This window comes from Saimiri boliviensis, chromosome 4 (assembly GCF_048565385.1).
Source record: "Saimiri boliviensis isolate mSaiBol1 chromosome 4, mSaiBol1.pri, whole genome shotgun sequence".
NCBI classification, from domain to species: domain Eukaryota; kingdom Metazoa; phylum Chordata; class Mammalia; order Primates; family Cebidae; genus Saimiri; species Saimiri boliviensis.
The window spans coordinates 125,661,128-125,685,438 of NC_133452.1; the positions used below are offsets into that span (position 1 = coordinate 125,661,128).

At 36.6% G+C, this 24,311-nt stretch overlaps 1 protein-coding gene across 1 annotated transcript in view; it reads right to left on the reverse strand.

The window, feature by feature from the left end:
• The window catches only part of PRIM2 (DNA primase subunit 2), a 313,573-nt gene that overhangs the window by 98,759 nt on the left and 190,503 nt on the right, over nt 1–24,311 (reverse strand). Inside the window, exon 9 of the mRNA XM_003926361.3 lies at nt 3,468–3,540. Within this exon, the coding sequence (XP_003926410.1) occupies nt 3,468–3,540 (73 nt within the window). The remainder of the gene's footprint in view (nt 1–3,467; nt 3,541–24,311) is intronic.

A 24,311-nucleotide genomic window follows, 5' to 3' on the forward strand; every position in this document is an offset into this window, starting at 1 on the left:
TGGTCTCAAACTCGTGACCTCAGGTGATCCTCCTGCCTCGGCCTCCCAAAGTGCTAGGATTACAGCGTCCGGCTGATAACTACTTTTCAATTATACAAAGCTGAACAAATATTTATTAAGTGTTTTGGAAAATACGAAAGTAAGACATAATTTTCCCCTTTAATTCAGTTAAGGAAAAAGACACAACAATTATTATATTCACTAGTTTGTAACTTAACACAGGAAATAAAATGATAAAATGAGCCCTTCAACAAGGGCAAAAGTTGAGAACCACAGAAATACTGTGACTGGGAAAGCCCAGTGTATTATTACTACACCAAAATGAGTCCCCAGTTCCAGTCCGCTGGGTTATTCACTATCCCATGACCATGCAGTCATGCTCTGTAGCTGCTCATCTTTCTCACTCTGCTAGCCCTACCTGGTGTACCCTTCCCATTCACATGCCATCCAGCCAAAGCCAAGTCATCACTTAAGACCCAACTCAATTTCTATTTCTTTTGGCACATTCCTTAATTTTTATTTATTCAATCAACAAATATTTATTGAACACATACTATGTGTACAGCCATGGGGAACCAGCAGTGAACAAAGAAGTAAAAAACTCCATCCTCCACAGGGAGGGTAGCATCACACACTGAGGTCTGTGGCAGGGGACTAGGGGAGGGACAGTGGGGGGCAGGGATAACATGGGGATAATGCCAGATACAGGTGACAGGAATGGAGGCAGCAAACCACATTGCCAAGTATCTACCTATGCAACAATCCTGCATGTTCTTCACATGTACCCCAGAACCTAAAGTGCAATTACATATGTGTATATATATATATATATATATATATATATATATATATATATATACACACACACACACACACACATTCTAATTGGAGGAGGTGAACAATGAATACAGACATTAAAAAGATAACATCTGATACCAAAGCACTGGAAATGACATAGAGGAATGAAATCAAGTGTGATTAGAAGAGAGATACTTCAATTTGGGTGGCCAGGGAAGCCTTTTTGAGGAGATGGCATTTCAACTAAGACATATATTTTAAGTTGGATTCCAGTGAAATGAAGATCCTGAGAAGGAACGAAAGTGGTGTGCTAAAAGACAGCATGAGGTCCATGTGGCCAGAGCAAGTGAGTGAGCCAGAATGGAGCAGAAGACAAAATAGAAATGATGAGGACATATGGCTTCAGAAGCCATAAAATGAGTCTGGATTTTAGTCTATATATGATGAAAACCCACAAGAGGTTTCTGACCAGAAGACTGATGTGATCCACTGAACAAAGAGAACTCCGGCTGTTAGGTAGTGAAAAGACTACATAAGAGTAAGAATGGAAGCAGGAGGGATACTTAAGAGGTGTGGGCGTAGTCCAAATAATAAAAATTTAAATAAAGATAGTGTCTGGCACATACAGATGGAAAAATGATTATGGCAAATGAGCAAACAAAAAGTGCAGGATAGGGGATGAATTATCAACCTGGATCGTGCAGAGGCCAAGAACAAGAATACCGCCAGTACACAGGACCATTAGCTGGGTGTTCAAATTATCAATGAATAAGGTGTAAGGGGAGGGGTGGAGTAGCAACAAAGAAGATATCATCTGATATAATAAGATCACAAGGGCTTCAAAGGAGCTGGAGCTATAACAATGGAAGGCAGAGAAATGTGGATTAAGAAAGGTACTCGCTGCACATGTATGTACGAACTCACAGAGAAAGGTGTCTCTACTTCAAAGGGCCACAGGGGAATAGCATTGAGAAAGTCAGATTTTTTTAGAAGAAAAATCTAAAGAAAACATTTGGAGAAGAGTTGCAAATATCAAAGGACATGCAAATGACATGCTGTTGTAAATATAAACAATTTAGATACAGAGTTAAGAAGCAGTCCAAAAAAAGACACATTTGTATTACTTACCACAGAGTCTCAGGCACAGACCCATGAAAGAATTGTCATCACAGCACTTAACATTATATTGCTCATTTATTATTGACTGTGTTGCCCCTCTCCCTCATGTAACGTCCATGAAGGTAGGAATATTTTCTGTTTTCCTCACTTCCATATCCACAGCACAATGGCTGTTACATAACTGATGGGCTCAATATATATTCATTAAATGAATTAATATTTCTGTGAACTCCAATGGCATCCAACCAAATTCACATTTGCTTGTGAATGGGGAAACGTCTAGCTAGAAGTAGGAACAGAATTAACCTCTAACAACTCACATTACATAAACACAGATAACGAGTGGAAGTGAGAAGGGGGACTGTTAGAAATAAGTGTTTAATAAAAAATTAAAAGATTGGACATCATTGAGAACAAATTTAAAATCAACAAATAAACTGTGTAAAGCAGGCAACCCTTTTGTTATTTCTATACATAGTAACTGCAAGTACTTTTTTATCATTTTTCAAATGGAAGATACCTATTCATTCTGATCCAAACTCATGGTTTCTCTCTACTAGTCTTATTACAGTTCTTGCTTCCAAGCATTAAAATCCCTGTGTATTTTTAATTTATTGTGAATAATTTGGTAGTTGTCTAACCTAAGATTACTTATGGCTGGCTCATTTTCCCTTTTGTGTATGGAGTACAAATTCTGTTATGTATTCAAGAGAAATTCTACAAGAATGGCAAATTCTACAAGCAATTCTACAAAAATAGCAAAATTCTAAAAGAATGGCAAATTCTACAAGAATGGCAAAGTTCCACATACTATGGAACCACAAAGTGAAATGATGCTAAAATAAGTGATCTATTAATCTCATAGTCGACATTAGATGATGAATTGTCTTCTCCCCCTGAAATTCATATATCAAGGTCCTGACCTCTAGTGGCTCCAAATGCGACTGTATTAGAGATGGGGCCTTTAAAGAAGTCACTAAGACTAAAGGAAGCCATGGGGGTAGGGCCTGGTCCCAGGTACCCAGAGTCCTTACAAGAACAAGAGACACCACGGATGCATGCAAGCAGTGAGAAAACCACAGGAGAACACAGCAAGAAGGCAGCCATGTGAGAGATAAGAAAGGTCCTGGAAGAAATTAAGCCTACTCTCACCTTGATCTTGGATTTCGAGCCTCTTGAGAAAATAAATTTTCATTGTCATGACAGCCCTAACAAACTAATACACTTCGTGTTTTCCATTTCTCCTTAATTAAATGTATAAAGTATTTAAATGTAAACACAAACTCCATTTAGCTATTTTTAAAAATTCCTGTTTGGAATAATTAATTAAATTCTGTTTTTATAAAAGTACAGATAATTTTCTGGTTAAATGATTTTCCTATAATGCTTTTTGAAATCATATGTATAGGACATGGGATTTTCTTTAAAATTAATCAGCCAGCAGTGAAATAACATTCTCTCCATCTCCTCACCCAAAAGTCTTCCATTTCAGAAAAATCTATGTTCCCTCCACTGATAAAGTTTTAAGTTTAAAAGAATGTGCTACTTACCGAATCAATCTGATCTAAAGATATCTTCCCAACATTTCCCTGGGTACTGTAATCTTGGCCAGTGTAGGAATGACTTTAAAAAAAAAAAAAAGAACAAACGTTAAGACAGAGTCATAAAATACTTTTTATCACTTCAAAGGAATTTTTTTTAATTCTGAAAATGATTAAAATGATTAAAATTTTTTAAATTCCAAAAATGATTAAAATAAGAAGGTATTTTACTTATAAACCTTAGCAGAAACATAGCCAAGTGTTTTAAATGTATTTAATAAAATTACTTTAAATAACTTACCCCAAAATAATACAAAAATATAGTGACAGTCTGAACATCCTGACTCCTGGTCTAGAGCACCACTTTGATTCCTCAGAAGCATAATAGAAGTTGTTGCTAAAGTTCAAACCTTTACCATTTATCCTTTATTACTAGCATGACAACACAGCAAAAAAGCAGCTGGAACTTAAATTGGGAACCATCACTTAAAAGTAGTTGGTGAGCAAGTTACTTAATTATGTACTTTCTGTATGCCAGGTTCCTTACTGTCAAATGGAGGTAATAATGCCTGCTTTGCAGTATTGACAGGAGGTCTGAATTGTAATGATTTTTGTTAAAGAATCTGACATAAAGTAATCAGTGTTTATTAAAATAAATAATATCTGAAAAGCACTTTACAGTGTGCAAAGAATCTTCCATAGATCCTCACAACTGCCCTGAGGGAGTGTTTCCATACAACATTTAATGAATGAGAAAATGGAGGCTTGGAGGAGTTAGAAACTTGTGAGGATCAGGAAGCAACTCAGCAGTGCAGTGGGAACTCAAACCTTTTGATTCCTAATTCCCTGTTTCCTCACTGTACCATATCATCTTCTTCCCTATAATAAATTTCCTACAGGATTATCTTCAAATTAGAAAACATAACTTGGTATACAGCACCTAAAGCCACCCACCTCTGTAATGTTTCACCCCCTTGACATAACACAACCCATGCCCAACTCTAAGAACATAGACTCAGATGCATGAGGGTGTAACACAGCAAAAAACAGCTGCTAGGTCACATAGAAACCCACAATCAAACCAAGGCTTCTACAAATCACAATTAAAGAGAAATCCCGGAGTAAAATGTCATTATGCTCATCAAGAATTCCACCTGGGCAGCAGAGTAACACTCTGTCTCTACAAATAATAAAACTAAAAAAATAAATCTGAGCATGGTGGCATGCCTGTAGTCCTAGCCACTCTGGAGGCTGAAGTGAGAGGACTGCTTGAGCCAGGGAGATCAAAGCTGCAGTGAGCCATCATCATGCCTGGATACCCGAGCCTGGGCTACAGAGCGAGACTCTGTCCAAAAAAAAAAAAAAAAAAAAAAAAAAAAATCCAGACGCTACTTTCTATCTGCTCAGTTACAGATTCTTCCTGCTGAACCACATATATGCTCAAGATGCTCTGTAGACAAGCTGTTTCCATAATCCATTTTACTGATTAAACAAGGGGTATGGATTATGAAGCAAAACCACAGTATAGCTGGCTCACACATGTAATGCCAGCACTTTGGGAGGCTGAGGCAGGCAGATGGCTTGAGCCCAGGAGTTTGAGACTAGCCTAAGCCACATGGCAAACCCTGGTCTCTACAAAAAATAGAAAAATTAGCCAGGCATGGTGGTGTGTGCCTATAGTCCCAGCTACTCGGGAGGCAGTAGTAGGATGGCTTGAGCCCAGGAGGTGTAGGATACAGCGAGCTGAGATTGTGCCTCACCATGGGTAACAGAATGAGACCCTGTACAGGAAAAAATTTTAAAAAGGTACAGATTTTCCCTCCCTGCAAGTCCTCCTTTCACAGGCTAAGAGGGACCTGAGAATTACTCTGAGAGCAGAATAAGTAGAATGATACTGATGGAGACCAGAAGATGCCACCCACAAAATATGAAGGATTATTGAGCAAAGGCAATTTAAGAAGAAGCAGATTCAGGAAAGCTCTCTGCCCTCCATGTTCCTAAAAGCAAAACAGATTTACAAAGACAAAAGGCATCCTGCCAACCTTCTACCAATGAGAACCAAGGTTAATCAGTGAAGATAACTTCAAATTCTTACTATGTGGAGATGATACCAGAGAAATCTATATGAACAAGCTTTATTAACTGGTCTTTATCTATTATTTATTTGCCTTCTCATAAGTTGCTGCCACCAGAGACTCAAAGTCCTTTTCCTTGGCCATGTGATCTGTGGTTTGAATATCTGTCCCTTCCAAAACTCATGGTGAAATTTAATCCCCAATGTGGCAGTACTGAGAGGTGGAGCCCTTAAGAAGTTATTGGATCATGAGGACTCTGCCTTCATGAATGGATTAATCCATAATGAATTAATGGATAAAGGATTAATAGATTAATGGGGTGCCATGGGAGGGAAACTTGTGGCTTTACAAAATGAGGTAGAGACTTTTTTAAGCTGGTATGTTAACACACTTAGCCCCCTCGCCATGTGATACCCTACACCACCTCAAGGCTCTTCAAAGTCCCTACCAGCAAGAAAGCTCTCACCAGATGCACCCTCTCGACCTTGGACTTACCATTCTCCATAACTGTAAGAAATAAATTTCTTTCTTTTATAAATTACCCAGTTTCAGATATTCTGTTATAAGCAGAGAAAACTGATAAAAAATGTTAATAAACTTTGTTTTTCTTCTATTAATCTGTCTTTTGTTACATGGGTCCATTCCAACCTATAGGGGTTGAAGAAAAAATTATTCTTCTTCCCCTACGAGACCAGATTCTAAAACACATCTCCTCTTGTATTACTTTCCCTTGCCTTGTATTATCTTTCCCTTGAGTAACACATTTCTGACAATGTGTTATTGAATTCTATGCATTCCATTAACTGCAGTAGCACTATGGCATATAAAACCTATGCAAAGTTAAACTGATAGCTGCCATTTAACTTTCATGTTTTAGACTTTAGTACACAGCATAACCATAGAGTTGTTTCAATGGAATCTTAGGAATAAAAACGTTGTTTCATTTTCCAACATGTCTTACAGTGGAGCGAAGAGGCAGCATGGGGCATTGGGAACGGCAGAAAGCTAGGAGTATGAAGACCCATTCTTGGTTTCCATTTTTTAAATACCACTTCTGCAAACTGGGACAAGTCACTTAACCATTTTGATTTGCACCATCCTAATTTATAAAATGGCACTAATAAATTCAGCCCTGCCTAATTAACAGAAATGCTGGGGAAATCGAATGAAAAAATGTATCCAAAGTGGTAATTAAACCAGTAAAGCATACTCCAGTATACAGGGCAATTGCAGTCTTGACCAGAGTTAAGTACAGAAATAACAGGATTGTAAGGGAGAAAGCATGATCCTGTAGAGGAGCCATCACCCAGATGGAAGTACTAGGCCATGCCATTGACCCTTATAAACCTCAGCCTCTTAGTCTATCAGCTAAAGGTGGTGACTACAGTGATCTAGCAGAATTGTTCAGATCAAACAGACAAATATGAAAGGCCTTTATAAACGGTAAAATGATGTACAAACAGAATTATAGTTATTGAGTAAATGAAGCCAAATAATTACTATGCCACAAGGAAGTTGTTCTCAGCCCGGATTAATGCATACTCTATTAAGTACAAAGAGAAGACACAGAAACAGGACATAAACATTTGCCTGAATGACAGCATAAAGTGCTTGTTCCTCTACACCGCCCGAGAATATACAAAAGAGCTAAGTTTCAAGGAAAAAAGTAAAAAAGCAAGAGAATGGTAGCAATGATTAATGCAAAGACTTTACTGGTATAGATGCCTACAGAGAGAATATAAGTAAACTTAAAGTGTATAGACATCAAACTTCTAAAAATATGACCGGGCCTAGTGGCTCATGCCTCTCTATTCCCAGCACTTTGGGAAGCCAAGGCAGGAGGATTGCTTGAGCCCAGGAGTTAGAGATCAGCCTTTGCAACATAGCAAGACATCATCTCCACACAAAAAAAAAAAAAAAAAAAAAAATTAGCTGGTGTGGTGGCACGTATCTATAGTCTCAGCTCTCAAGAGGCTGAGGTGGGAGGATTGCATAAGCCTAAGAGTTTGAGGATGCAGTGATTACTGATCCCATCACTGCACTCCAGCCTGGATGAGGGAGTGCGACCCTGTCTCAAAAATAAAAAAAATAAACTATAAAAAAGACATATATATAATTAATAGAAAGAAGGCCACCAGCCCAGTGTGGGCAAGTATGGAGGCCATGGGGGTGGGAATGAATATGACAGAAATGAATTAAGTATCAGCATTAGGAATGGCATTTCTCCTCCACTCATCTATACTCAGAAAGGTTTACTTATGTCTGTATTAGAGGAGAGGACAATAAACATCACAGTGACTTAACATATATTTGAACTAGTTATGGACAGATATGGCTGGGGGCAGGGAGACTGTTAGATACAACACAAAAAAGGCAGATCATGAGAAGCCTTATATTCCATGCTCTGTGAGCAGTGATAAACCATGAAAAGATTTGAAGCAAGAACGGACATAATCAAGTTTACACTTGAGAAACAAAGCAGTGTGGGGAAATGATTAAAAAGGCATGGAACCGACAATGGAAAACTAACTGGAAGAATACTGTAGGCAATGTGATATCCAGGTGAGGGAAGATGAGAAAGAGTAAAGCAGTGGTAATGGATAAAGAAAGGAAGGCAACAGAGGGGTTCAGGAAATCTTCTGGAAAAGAATGGATACACTTTGATGAAAACACTGCAAAGGCAGAATAATAGATCAGTTTCTAGCCTTAGTGAAACTGAGTGCTTCCAAGACACGATTTCACTTTCTACAGGATAAAAACTAGCCTAAAAAATCAAACTGCAATTCAGGAACAAACTCACATTTTTCTTCACTCGTCATCACATGTTTCCAGGTAATTTTTTTTTCCTCATAATAATGAAACATTGACAGAAGCTCAAAAATCAAGGTAGAAGAAAAACAAATAATGTTGCAATAAAATAATAAAAACTCTGAAAAACAATTCACACTGGCTCATGAAACCGAGCCTTTGGCTTTTATTTCAAAGTGCAAAGAGATGGTTCTAAAGGAGAGTCCTAACAGGTAGCCAGGAAAAGAGAAGCACCCTTCTCCCACATTCAGAGCTCAGTGCCAGCTTTCTATCACATTACTGTGAAATAAATGAAGCTGCTACATTAATGAATTGCCAAAATATATTCTTATTTTCATGATTTGAAAAAGATCACTTTATGAGGGAACATGTCTTATGCTTATTATATTGGGAAAACACAGAAATAGTCATTTTTAACAGTAAAAATGATTTCTAAATGCTTCAACATCTATAAACACATGTAAACCCAGCAAAAAATAGTTTTCTGTCCATTTAAAATAATCACAGCCTTATTTTGAGAAATATTCAGTCACCAACATAGTTTTTATAACGAGAGATTCAGTAAGCATAAAAGCTTTTCTATTCCTAATGTTTCATAGAAGAATAAAGATGTAACACAAATACCATTTTTTCCAATACAGAAGACCAAAGAACATTTTAGTAGGTCACAAAATTCAAATTATGTCATTAATGACTATTTTGCCAAATATAAAGAGCAATGTTTGATTAACTAATCAGAGAATCTTGAAAAATCTGAATTTAGTTTCCTTAATTCTGGGCCACTAAATTTTCACAAGTTTATAAAAGAAAAAAGACAGAGCAAACTATGCATCAATTTTTTTCATCCATAAATATGTGTGATAAAGGATAAGGAATTGCAGTGATTTACTTACATTCCCCATGCATAATTTATTTGCTACAGTATAGGGTGAAAGGCATTCAGGGTGAAATACCAGTTTTCTCAAGTTATAGAAAAGTAGTGAAAACAATAAAGATGTGGTTCAGTGAGTATTCAATTATATTTGAAAAATATCTGAAGACACTGGGTTGTAAAAGAATATAGTGCACTTTTGCCAAAATGTAACAATTACTGCACTGTACCAGCAAAATAAACACCTTCACTACTGAAACAGAACCATACAGATCCATGAAACCCATGACAAACTATTTTTTTAAATATCACTAGATTGTCAGATTCTCCCTCTATAAGACTTTTTTCCCACATCCCAGTTGTTGTCCTTATCTGAATGTAACAGATTCTAATTATTAAAACAAGCAAACAAACCAAAAAACCACACACACACATACACTTTCAAGAGTCCCTGTACAAACCCCTCTATCTCTCAGCATACACTTATTAAGCACCTCTGTGACCAAGGAAGGGTCCAAGCAGTGAAGGATCCAAACATAATCCAGGGAGGATAATGTGATGAGTGCCACAACAATGCTGAAAACAATTGTTCCTCAGGCCCACAGGGAATAGATCTCTTCTAAATGAAGGGTGAGAGGAGAAGGTAAGCAATGTGGAACATCAAAGATTTTTTGAGCAATAAAATTACACTGAATAGAGTGAGTTATGCTTTAGAAACACAAGACTACAGGATTCTAGAATGTTATTCGTATGTTGTTGAAATGACTGACAACGGGTCTAGGTTGAATAGAGAAGCCTGCTGAGCCACGGGGGGGTGACCTTGGGGGACAGAAATGGGAGGCTGGGATGAAGGGAAGGTGAGAGTCAGTAGGAATGAGCAACTGAATGGTAAAGTGGAAGAATTAGAGACTGTAGTCAGAAAATAATTTAAGGTTGGAGGTTTAGAAGTAGGACATGAAAATCACAAAAAAGTCAAAGGCCTGGTTGTTTTAATATTTTTATCATTTGTAGTTTAACAGTTTTGAATATAATAAAACATTCTGGCATTTTGACCAGGTTCATAAAAGTATGTGATTTAGGTTGATTAAGGTTGTTGAAGGGGTTTTAAAGTAAGAGTGTGATATGGACGTGGCATTCTGGGATAATAAAGTCTTTTTCTTGGAATCTGAAAGGTTATCACGTAACAGATGGATGGGCAGAAAAGATAAGCAAAGCCAAGAAAATTTCTAAAAAATTCTAAAAATTTCATCTATAGATGAAGAGGTTAGGTTAGACAAAAACACAAGCAAAGGCAAGTGGGCAAGGTGGGGAAGAGAACAGAAATTAGACAGGGAGGAAATTAGGCAGGTCCTGAGATAGGTCTTCAGTCAAAAACTGCTAAAACAAAATTTAAAAAAAGCTTTAAGTCCTATTTCCTTTGCAATAGTGCTTACTTTCTGTTGTAATGAAAATTTGAGGTTTTCTCCAGGTTTCTGAACACCTAAGTGTTTAGTGCCTTCTAAGAAACAGAGTTTTGCAATTGTGTATAACTGCTTACATAAAAGTAATCTGGTGTCTCTCCCTATGTTTTTGTTTTGTTTTGAGGTGATGGTCTTAAATTATACAATCTGCTATAAGAGAAGAATTAATGATATGCAAAAATATAAAAGCAGCTTTTAACAGTTGCATTTGTTCAATAAACTTAAATAAAAATTAAAATGCAGTCGCACCTGAGGAACTTTTCCCTCCTATATTATCTTGCTCATTAAACATATGAGGGCAGCATGGCTAGTTTTCCATTATGGCTTAAAATCACAGTAAACAGAAAATGATAAAGCTAACAGAATTTCAATAATTTATAGGTGGAAAAGAAAAAGGTAAGACTTTCAAAATATGCAAAACACGTATTTATGCAACCAAATTTAAATGATCCCATTTTAAATCCAATTAAATCAATCTAATATTGGAGAATGAAGGGGTTGAGGAGTGACCAAGACAGCAAAGCATAGTTAATCACATTCACACTAAACTAGAGTTTCCCCCAAATACTATCTCACAAACATCTAATGTAAAGAACAAAAATACCATGGATATATAAAAAGATAAATCTGAAACAGAAACATCTGCACACATCTGATCTCTGAACTGTCACAAAAGGCAGGCCTACTCCTGGACTTTGTAGAAACAACAGAAATTTAAGTCCTGGTTCAATGCACCACGAATATCAATATGAGCACTTATGTACTCAATGGGGAACTGTTTTTGAGTGTTGAAACTCAGAGTTGAAAACAAAAAGCAGAAATAACATAAAAGTGGATTTATGGGTCTCATGGCAAGATTAGCTGGTTAAGAAAAATAATAATAATCTTCTCACGCTGTGACACTGAGTGTTAGCAGAAGATGGATCATCACACCTCAGCTCCAAGAGTGGTATTCACCAGCTCCACTACTGTGACATAAATGCCACCAGGCATTACTGACAAAATGGTAGGGCAAAAGTCAGCTTTTCAAGGGTGATTGCAACTCCGGTCATTTTTCTCTTTTTTAGACTACTGATGAAAATTTGATGGAGTAAACAGGAAGTAGTGGAATAGCTGCAACACTTTAGAAATTGGCTGCAACTCCTCTTCATTTGCATAATTTCTTGAAGTCCAGTTTGCCTATGGCAATCATGGAGGCATAAAAGAATCAAATAGAGAAGAGTGATTAAGAAGGTAAGTTTCAGGCCAGGCGCGGTGGCTCAAGCCTGTAATCCCAGCACTTTGGGAGGCTGAGGCGGGTGGATTGTGAGGTCAAGAGATCGAGACCATCCTGGTCAACCTGGTGAAACCCTGTCTCTACTAAAAATACAAAAAATTAGCTGGGCATGGTGGCACGTGCCTGTAATCCCAGCTACTCAGGAGGCTGAGGCAGGAGAATTGCCTGAACCCAGGAGGCGGAGGTTGCAGTGAGCTGAGATCGCGCCATTGCACTCCAGTATGGGTAACAAGAGCGAAACTCCATCTCAAAAAAAAAAAGAAGGTAATTTTCAGAATCCAAGAGTCATGTGTTTGCATACAGTCACTGTGTGATTTTGCAAAGATCTCTTAATTACTTTCATCTTAATCACTGGGATTATAAAACAGAGATTATAAAAACAGATCACAAAAGTACTGCCCTCAAAAAGTTGTTATGAGGACAAATGAAATGTCTGTAGTGTTTATCACAGTATTTTTCATTCAAATTGTAATAAACACCATCATCATCCCAGCCTAAATTTATTATTCATAAACATTTTACATGGGTTTTTTTTTCTGTTCTTGATGTTCACCAATTTCTTCCTATGAATACTAGAAAAAATAATTTCTTTCCCAACCTTCTTCATATTATCACATAAAATGTTTAACCTCAAAGTATTAACAGGAGAATTTAGATGTCCTTGAATAACCTGATACCTGGAAGATTTTGTGAGTCTATCATTATAGTCTATATTTACACTTTTAGGAAGTTTCTAAAGTACAAATATTCAAGTTAAACAGTAGCGATTTAAATGAAATCTGATTTTATAAAGCTTTACTGTTCAATATAGTATCCATTAGCCAAATGTGACTATTGAATATTTAAAATGTAGCTTAGACTAAATTGAGATGTTCAGTAAGTATAAAGTACACACAGGATTTCAAAGACTTAGTACATAAAAGGTAAGATATTTCATTCATAATTTTTCATATTGATTACATGAAAAATGATATTTTGAGCTGGGTGTGGTGGTACGGATCTGTAGTGCCAGCTATTCTGTAAACTAAGGAAGAAAGATTACTTGAGCCTAGGAGTTCAAATAGCAGAGCCTGGGCAAAAGAGCAAGACCCATCTCTTCAAAACAAACCAATAAGAACAACAAAAGATATTCTGAATATGAGTTAAGTAAGGTATGCTATTAAAATTAACTTCATTTTAGTAATTTAAAACTATATATGTGGCTTACATTTGTTGCTCTCATTATGATTCTACCAGACAGCATCTCTGTACAATGAGAATACAATGACATAAAACAATCAAATGATTCTCTGGAGGACTACATATACCTGTAGAATAGACAGCAGACTTACTCTGACTTCTATTTGCTACATTAAGATCAATCTCTGCCAGTCATAAGCAAAACACAGACTGTAACTGGGCCGACTAAAGGAAGTGCTTCAGGTCTACTGTAAATGTGCTTGTTTTTACATTTTACTTGGGCAGCTAGTTTTTATATTTAAGCCATAGTTTGCCATTTATATTTTTAGGAAAGCAATCTTGAATTCTGATTAACTTAGTGGTAACCTGAATTGTTTCTTTGGGGATAAAGAAAGCTGTGACACGTTTCTTTAGGAGGCTTTGGGGCTGCTTGGCCAACCTCAACCTCAATACCTAATTGGAACTGTCCATTCTTCTCTCATTTGTAAGAAGCCTTAATAGACAGAATGCAAATATGGCTTACAGCAAAAACCTAAGCCACAGTGGAAAGAATCCCTCCCTCATCCTCAGGGAGTATCTCTCTGCCCTCCCTCCCCAACAGCAGAGTTTCTGAGGTTCATAAAACAGTAACATATAAAACATTTCCTTTCTTTGTCAAGCACTTCCCAGTATTCTTAAGCCTTAAAAGGTTAATACTATTTACTCCTTTCTATCTGGAAGGCTATAGTTTATCATATTTTTTAAACTGGCATAAAATAAAAAAGCAGTGAAGAAAGCATCACAAATAATCAAAACTGATCTCTACATCAAGGAAACGTATTTATTTGGACCATTAAAAAGTAAGCTAATACATCTTTCAAAATGAACTGTAATCTCCTACATCATTCTATAAAAGTATATCAAGTTCCAATACAACCTTTTCACATAAAGCCAGGTGTAATCATGGCACAAATGGAAAAACAATTTCAGGAAGAAGAAATAAATGTTTCTGTACATTACCCATATATCTATTTTTTCAATCAAAATTTTACCTACTTTGGGTGTTAAAAACAACAAACACTCTATCCACATAAACTAGGCCACTCAGACATTTGCAAAGCACAGTCCCTGCACTTTGGATTTGTTAGGTAGGTAGGAAATCAAGGGAGCCAAAGCTACAAATGCATCAATTCCTGCAGTGAAGGATATCACAGGAAAATTTAGTCAACAGCTGTCACCACTGAAACTGAAATGAGTTTGGGTTTTTTTCTCCAGCTAAATCCCTGGTAAATGGTATCCAACTTGTATTAGCCCAGTTGACTTTTCCCTGCAGTTATTCCAAATGAGAACACAATCAATAATATTCTGTTTTTAAATTGGTTGAATGTATTTTTCCACAAGCATAAATTTTATTCAACTTTGTTTAAAAAAGAAATCTCCACAGAAAACTACCATCAGACAACATGCCATATAATGATCTATTTTTCTGTATAACTGGGAGAAACTGTGTAATTCCAAGAGGCTAAAATATCTAAGAAAAATCAGGACCATATGGGTTTCCATACCAGGCAGGAACTATACATGGTACAAGTGCTACTTTATTTTATGTTTGCCTCATATTCCCCATGTAGTCCATATTTTCCTATTTATTCCAAGTTATAACCAAAATCCAATGAACTCCAGGACAAATAAAAGTTGCATCTCATTTTTTCTATAAAAATATCTGTATATTTGTCAAAAGACATTGAACTATACCCTTTAAATGAGTGAATTTTTTTGTATATAAATTGTACCTCAGTAAAATTTATTTTAAAAGTAAAATACACACATACACCCCTATAATATATATTCAAACTACAGCCTTACCTAGGTATTTTCACCATGTAACTTTAAGATCCCCAATACATACATATTTTTTCATGACTAAAAATTTAATGTTCCTTTACTCCCTATATCCTTAGTGCATATTCTGGTAATATAATGAACCCTAATAGAGGTGGTTTTGGTTTGGGGTTGCTTCCACGGTAGTTAAATGACTACAGTAAAGAAAGGACTCATAATAGGGTAGACATGAAAAAGTAAGAGGCCGAGGGAATAAAGTTCCAACATTCAGCAAAATTAATACATGAAAATGATGGACAATGTCTTCCTGTTCCCCCACAAGTAATTTACAGAATGTGGAATGCTTCTGAGATGAGCTATTACACATGTAAGGCATTCTAGGATTATCCCCTCACATTTGTTCCCCAATAACAGCCACAATGTTTTGGGAGTTTTGGTGGGGGGTGCCGGGACAGTTAATAGGGATTATTACTAAAAGTCACTGTCCAATTGTCACATTACATCCTTTCCTTACATACCCCTTTAGTCTCACGTAGCCATTGAAAAAGCCTCATAATGTTTAAGGGTTTCATTTGAAATAACAAAAGAGCAAGGTATGCAACAGTTTTGTTTGGGTTTTGTTCTTAAATACAAATGGACAACATTTGAAGAAGTCATTGGTAAGAGAAAAAGAGAAGCACTTTCCTGAGATCGCATAGAGGAATAGAAAGTACTCTCTGTCCGCCATGATTAGTTCCTGATTCCATGAAGAAAAGCAGCATGTCCCAAAACAAAAGACAAAAACAGTTGTACATTTCTACAAAGGTAAAAAGCCTTTCTTTATCAGAGTTGTTTCTTGGAAACAACAGAAAATCTATCTGCTTTTTGTCCAAATTACCCTCTCATTTAGCCTCAACATTAGGCAGCTTAGAAAACAGAATTAAAGGTAAAATTTTTAAACCTAAAAGTTTCTATAATTCACTCATCCATTTCTTCTTTTATTCATTCATTCAAGTGTTTACTGAGGTCCCATTATGCCATTCATATAACTAATGGGGAGATAATGGTAAACAAGACAGCCAAATTCCTTGCTCTCATGGAACTTATACCCCAGGCAAAAAAATACCGAACAAACAAATAAAGTGATCACTCCAACTAGTGATGTTGCTGTGAAGAAAACATAACATAGTAAGATAATATTACAAGGCACTTGTGAGGGTGACTTTACATTGGATGATTAAGAACAGACCTCAATAAGACCTGAGAGGATGCACTGCTATACACATTGTTTTTTTGTTTCCACCGCTATACACATTTTTGTTTGTTTCCACCACTGTACACATTTGATGACTATTTCTGGTAAATTGTATATATGTAGTAAGTCAAGAACCAAGGTAACACTATCAAAAGTGGGCATTTAAAATTCACCTTGTATTATCCTTTCTAGCACTACTTTCTAAATAGTAATTAGAAACAATTGAGAGTGCATTAAACTTTTGGTGAGTCTTGGTAGTCTGCCTTTCCTCAGCTCAATTTATTGAATTTTGTTTTGTTTTTACTCTGAGTGAATAAAGGTTAATTGGTTCTGGAATGCCAGTGGGTGTTCTTAGGTTAACTAAGTATTTAAACTCACAAGACTACCGGCCACTTGTGGTATTATTTTATTTGAAAAGATCCATGACAGGAATGACAGCTTGCTAGCTGGGCAGCTTCAAGTATTCCTCTTATATGGAATCCTTACCACAGTCCTACACAGGCGGATACCTCTTTCAGGTGCAGAGGCAAAATCCCCACCCGTAGGTGTGAGAGCTGCCATGACTTAGGAGCCTCGTGACCCTCAGTAGCCACAATTTCTTGTAACACCTCCATAGGTACAGCTTTTCCAGGGCTACCTCAGATTTGAAACTCTAAGCCCTATTACTATAATTTTTTTAAGTATGTAATTATTTAAATATATTTCAAATACGATACGAACTACACTATCAAATACAGTAAACACTAATTAAAACTGGTTATTGAAATTGAAATTTCAATTAATTAAAATTAAATAAAATTTAAAATTCAGTTCTTTAGTAGCACTGTCTCAAATACTGAATAGCTATAAATGACTACTGGATTGAAAAGTACAGGTATAGAACACTTCCATCATCACAGAAAGTTCTATTACACAGCATTCAGTGAGTTACTTTTTGTTGTTAATATAGCATAAATAATGCCATAGTGCCTTCTCAGGCCTTTACAAATGTTATTTCCCCTAACAATATTATTATTTTGTACTTTATTAGTACTTTATGACTAATATAGTGTAAAATCACTAATTTTCTATATTACTTAACTAGAGAGGAATCAGTGTTCTGAAAAAAACCCAATGAGTGAAGAACATGAAATTTAACAACTACAGATATTAAAACTATTAAAAAAGCGTAAGAAATTATAAATTTTGCTTTCCACGAAGGCTCCCAGTATCCACAATGCAGAAATTCCTGAGAAACTTTGGAGTCAGAAGACTAAGGGAAATCTAAAATGTCTGGCTGAAGATAAGCTACAAGACCACTGTGACAGGCAAAGTTTCACTATTTTCATGATGGTATGTGGTCTCATATAATCGTATATCTCCACTATGCCAACAGTCATGATTTATTATAATTACTTTAGTTAAAATTCTCTTTTTACTGATAACTGTTCAGTCCTATAAAGACAGAAATTAAGGTATCCCTAGAACCTAATACCACTTGAGGCAACCAGTAAAAGCTCCCTTAATATGTGTCCAATAAACAATAAATTAAACAAATTCTTAGAACGCTAAAAGGCGTGCGAGCACGTATTACTGAACAGCTCTCACACAAAGTACCTCCATACGCCTCAGCCACTATATATAATCTCATTATGACGTCTACTATTTATAGCACTATTTATTTGCCTTGTCTTACATAGGTGGTTAATAAGACAGGAAAGATTTTCCTATCTTCCTTCTATATCATTAAAAAGAAAATCACCAACTTTTTATTTTATTTTATTTTATTTTATTTTATTTTATTTTATTTTTTGAGATGGAGTTTTGCTCTTGTTACCCAGGCTGGAGTGCAATGGCACGATCTCGCCTCACCACAACCTCCACCTCCGAAAATCAGCAACTTTTTATATTTCTGTAAGAAATTATTTCTTATGCCTTTTTTCAACTTTAAGTAACAAAGTGAATTAACTACAAAACTCCAGGAAACGTCAGTATTCTATATAAATTAAGAGTGGTGACTTAACATGTAAAACTGATGAAAAGTGATACAAAAAGCTCTTTTCACTCCATACTCCCACCTCAAAAGAAAATCTTCACTAGAAGAGGCTGAATCAGTGATCCTCCAAATATGCTCTAATTTCTGGATCCTTTGAATGTATTAGGTTACGTGGCAAAGGGGATCTGCAGATGTAATTAAGGTAAAAGGATCTTAGATGAAAAGATTATCCTGGAGATCCCCATGGTCTGATCTGATCACGTGGGCCCATAAAAGCAGAAAACTTTCTCAGGTTGGAAGCGGTGTGACATAGCAGCCTAAGTTAGACAGCTTTGAAGCATGGGAAGGCTCTGAGATGGGATTCACAGGCAAGGACTACAGAGGCCTCCAGGAAATCATGGAAACCATGAGAAGGAATGTGGGGAGCCTCAGGAGGAAAGAACAGGCTTCAGCTGACAGCCAGCATAAAAACAGGCTCTCCAACAACTTAAATAACTTGGAAGCAAATTCTTCCCCATAGTCTCCAGTAAGGAACATAAGCCTCGCTGACACCTTGATTTTAGCCTGGCAAGACTCTTCCATATCCGATTTCAAACCTACAGACTATGAGATAATAAATAGGCATTGTTTTAATCCACTAAATGTGTGGTAATTTGCTAAGGCTGGAGTAGAAAACTAAACTGGTCACTTTTTATTTTCTTTCTGTAAAAAATGGTAGCGTCGTTTCTAAATATCAGGGAAATTTATATATATGTGTATTTGTTATGCATATAGACCTACGACACGTGTGATTTTTAAAATATACTAAAGGAGTGTTTGATAAAATGGCTATAAAGGCTGTAATCTACACACACTAATAAGGCTTAAAATTCGGCTTCCTCAATTCCATCTTTTTCAAGTCACTCGTTCAATTGTTAAGAACCCTGCCACTTTCTCACCCGAGCAACATGGCACTGTTAGACTAATGAACTTCCCTGTTTTTTTTTTTTTTGAGACGGAGTTTCGCTCTTGTTACCCAGGCTGGAGAGCAATGGCGCGATCTCGGCTCACCGCAACCTCTACCTCCTGGATTCAAGCAATTCTCCTGCCTCAGTCTCCCAAGTAGCTGGGACTACAGGCGTGTGCCATGATGCCCAGCTAATTTTTGTATTTTTAGTAGAGACGGGGTTTCACCATGTTGACCAGGATGGTCTCGATCTCTCGACCTCGTGATCCACCTGCCTCGGCCTCCCAAAGTGCTGGGATTACAGGGGTTAGCTACCCTACACGGACCCTGTATTTTCAAAGTTATACACCACCTAGGTTGCTGCTGTTCTTTGTTCTTACTTCCATCTGATCTGCTAGAAAACATCTATGCTGCAATTCCTTCTGCATAAAGTTATTACAGCATTTCTTCTCCCCCGTTACTTTGTCTGAACACAGAGAAACTGTTCACATTCTACAATTTTCTTCACAGGTTTATTCAACCCCAAAAGCTATACATATCTGATTAAATGGCAATGGTTAAGTAAAAGTAGATAAATCTATTCTTGACTGAATATTATACAGATACTTAAAATTAGAGTCATAAAAATCAACTTCCTACTTTATTACATAGTTATACCTTTATTAAGTGAACATTTTAAAAGTTAACCAGTTTAATTATAATTACATTTAAGTATGCATCATGTTCACAACACAAGCTTATTGGTGGTTGTATTTGGGAGGGAGGTAATTTTATATATTTTGACTATACATTTTATCAAAAACATTAAATTTGGAACATAATCCACATGCAGACACTGCCTCTCATAAGCCTTCCCACCACTCTCTTTACTATCTACTTGATTAATTGGAGCAAGTATTCTGGTGCAGACTTGGGTGTGTATGTCGGTGGGAGGAGGAGGAACTGTTTATAAATTTTGGTCCTCTTTCCCCTTAAAAATATAAACATCTTGAGTAAGGGACCACATCTATGAGTTCCTTTGTACCCAATCAGAGTACCAATTATAGTGTCCTTAACACAATAAGCTGATTCTAACAAAACGTTGACTACTCACAAGTATACCTCTAAGAAGACATTAACATTTTCCACAGAGATGTGAAAAAAAATGTTAATTCAACGATGACAAGGGAAAACAATATATTCTCTTTTATTAATATGTTACACAGCACCTGGAAAACCACCTCTGTAATCACTAAACTAAAAGCTTGTGCTGCTGCATGTAGAAAAGGAAATAAATGTTCAAAGTACTGCCAGAGACTGGAAACAGGTGATGAGAAAGAGCTAACAAACAACGGAAGCATGTGGACCATGCTAATGAGGCTTTCATTTCAGCCCTCAATTGATGAAGCCCCTATCTACTAAACCATTTTCTGGCATTTATTTTCATATTTACCACAATAGACATATGAATGCCCACACAATTTTCTGACTTCAAAATGAAAACTAATTCAAAAGAAAACAATGATAACTGTACCACTGTGGATAGTAGGAAAAGCTTTCTTACAGAGATTACATGTCTGATAAAAAACTTGTGACAGCATATTCTTTAGAAGAGTAAATAGAGATGTGTGCGTATTAACCAAATGTACTGCCTTAAAAAAAGAATTTTATAAAAGTAGTCTGTAATAATACCAGCTGCAGGAAGATGCTTTATTTTACATGATTTTAAAATAAAGATCAGTATAAACATCTGCTTGTAAAATCAATATGCATTAAAAGTTAATCCACGTGATGCAGTCCAAGTACTTACTGTAATACTTGGCTTTCTTAGCTTGGTTTAACTTTGATTTCTAATTTATTCTTGGGCTGAAATATGCTCATAAAATTATGGTGCAACAAATACACACTTTAAAAAGGAGTTATTCTTTAATGACAAAACATTAAACAATAGCAACTACTTTTTTTTTTTTTTTTTTTTTTTTTGAGGCAGGGTCTCGTTTTGTCGCCCAGCCTGGAGTGCGGTGGCGCAATCCTGGCTCACTGCAGCCTCTGCCTCCCAGATTCAAGTGATTCTCCTGCCTCAGCCTCCAGAGTAGCCGAGATTACAGGCACATGCCACCACGCCCAGCTAATATTTGTATTTATAGTACAGACCAGGTCTCACCATGTCAGCTAGGCTGGTCTCAAACTCCTAGCTGGATTACGTGAGCCACCACGTCCAGCCAATAATAGCAACTATTACAGTGACATTTAATATTCTGTCCCCCAATGCACTTCTTATCTTGAAGTGGAGGAATGAAGGAGGAAGATACATACACTGTAGGCATTATTTTTAAGGGGGGAAAATTCTCAATCACACAGCTAAAAGTTATCACATGTAGAATATGGGCTGCAAGTTTTCCTCTCTAGTTGCCCCTGTTTATACTTCATATTTATAAGTGAGATAATAAATAAAAATAACCATGTTTAACATACACCCTTGCTAGCCTAATACCATTTTTATAAATACTATTCGATGGCACCATCATTAGGATAGCAAAGATACTTATTTACAATCAACTTTTACATTCAAGGGAACATCTCCCAAGACCTTTATGTTGTCCAAACTACAAAACCAGTGAATGATATAATTCACTCTAGAAAATGCAGTGACATATAACCATGAGAATGACAGTAAAGTCACAATGAGATGCAGGCTCCTTGGATTACATATCTAACAATATGCAATTTGGTGAAAGCAGAAATAATGATATATACAAATTCTCTCTGAACTTTACATTCTTGTAAATCTAAGTCAGTTTATTTCTTCCAACAGAAAAGTTCCTGGTATCAATTTTTAAAAAAATGGTAAAGTCTTATGAAATAATTCATCTTAAGAGAGGGAAGAGCAGTATTTTTCCTTTGAAAAACTAGGTTTTCTTGGCCAGACACAGTGGCTCACATCTGTAATCCCAGCACTTTGGGAAGCTGAGGCAGGCAGAATACCTGAGGTCAGGAGTTTGAGAGCAGCCTGGCCAACACAGTGAAACCCATCTCTACTAAAAATAAAAAATTAGCTGGGTGTGGTGGCACACACTGTATTCCCAGCTACTCAGGAGGCTGAGACAGAATAGCTTGAACCCAGGAGGAGGAGGTTGCAGTGAGCCGAGATTGTGCCACTGCACTCCAGCCTGGCGACAGAGCAAGGAGACTTCGTCTCAAAAAGAAAGAAAGAAAAGAAAAATTAGGTTTTCTTAATGAGAACGCCATGAGGCTCCATCACCAAGCTGTAAAATAGGGATTATGATAAATAACCATCTACCACCCACACTAGGTTGTTTTTAGTATGCACCGAAAAGCTAGGTTGGAAAGTACTTTTAAAACTTGAGTCAGTTTGATTTCCTGGCCCATTCCCTTCTACCCTTTCTGTAACACTGTCCATTCAATTATCCCCTCTTACACCCACAGTACTCATTTCTGCTCTACCCTGTAGATATGCTCATCTTACCAATCTTAAGGAAAAAATAAAACACTTTCTTCAACCATGAAGCTCACAGATGCAGTTCTTTCTCCTTACATATCCTCAGAATTAAGCTCAACCAGGAGTAGCCTACTCCCTGTGTCTCCAGAGCCTCATTTCTTATTCATTCCTCAAATCCTCACAAGACTTGTACCTGTAGCCACGCCATTACAATGTTGTGGGTAAGCCTCCAGGGGTGCCCAGATGCCTAATCCAACTGGCACTGGCAGTTCTGATCTGACTTCCCTAGGGCATTTGACAGTGTTACCAACTCTTCTTGAATTTTTTCCCTTAGCACCCATGATACCACTATCCTTTTTTGTGTTACTGTTTTGTTCCAGACTCCTCTGCGGCATTTTTACTGATTTCTCATATCCCATCTCCCGCACTGCCCATCACAAGTTATTTAAACACTGATATTCAGTGGGTCCGACTGAGAACACTTCAGCCTTTTCTTATCTCTCTATACTCTCTTCCTGAGTGATCTCAACCCTTCCCTTTATTTTAACCATGACCTACACAGAGATGATTAGCAAATGTCTCCCTGATGTAAACCTCACTCTTCAACCGCGGGTCTGTATTCAACTACCTACTAAACATTCCCCACATATGTCCCCACAGGCAGTTCAAGCTTAAAATGTCTGAAACTACTGAAATTACCATCTAAGCAATCATATTCATTCCCTAATTGCCTTGTCTTCCTTTGTTAATTCTCCTTCTTAGTTAATGACAACATTATCCCTCAAGTGAGATTCTAGTTCAGTCCATTCAGCCTGAGAAAGCTGACTGATAAAAATAATAAAACAACAAAAAACAAGAATAAATTTCAGTCCAATCTGAGCTCCCACTGAGAGCCACTACTGTGCTAGATTGCACAGAAACCAAAACAATTAAGTCATGGCCTGATTACTTAAGGAAATCATTCCACAAGGGAGACAGTTCAATTAATAAAATTATGTACCTTGTATTTAATTCTGAAGGACAATGTTGCAAATTTTATAACTTGTTCTAGTGCCTATCGCTCAGATCAAACCTAACTCCCTGAAAACAGAGATTGTCTCTCTTTTTTTTAATTCTAAGCACATAATGGGCACCAAGCAACTAATGAGTGAATGGATGATACTAAGGAACAAAAACACAGTTGTACTGCCATAAGATACTGAAGCAGGATGTTTTGCTGTGCTTGAGAACTGGATTCAACTAAAAAAGTTTGGACACATCCCTTCTGCATTCTCAAAATAATATATACGGTTAAGCAATATCTTAGATTATTAGATTGGCAAAGTGTTACTCTAATTCTCTTTGAATCTCTAAATCCTGTAAAATGATTTGAGAATTTCTCTGTATTGCTACTTCATTTTTACAGGTATTTGTATTATCTCCCAAATTAGTTTTATTGATGAATTTAATTAAAATGCTACTCGTCTTTCCTCTTTCATCATTAGAGACAATAAACAAAATTAGACCTAATAATGATCTCAGTATCAACCTCATAATGTCCATCCTCCTCTAGATAACATTTAAATTACACAATTCATGCAAATCGGTAATTTCTTTCTTAAAAAATATTATTAGAATCTCTCAAACCAAATAATATTAAATCCTATTTAGAACTAAGCAAAAGGAAGATAAAAGAAAAACATTACATTTAGACAAGCAAAAGCAACCATTCAATATTCTTGAAAGGCGTATCACAAGGTTACTTTGTAGAACAGGAAGTGTCAAACTAT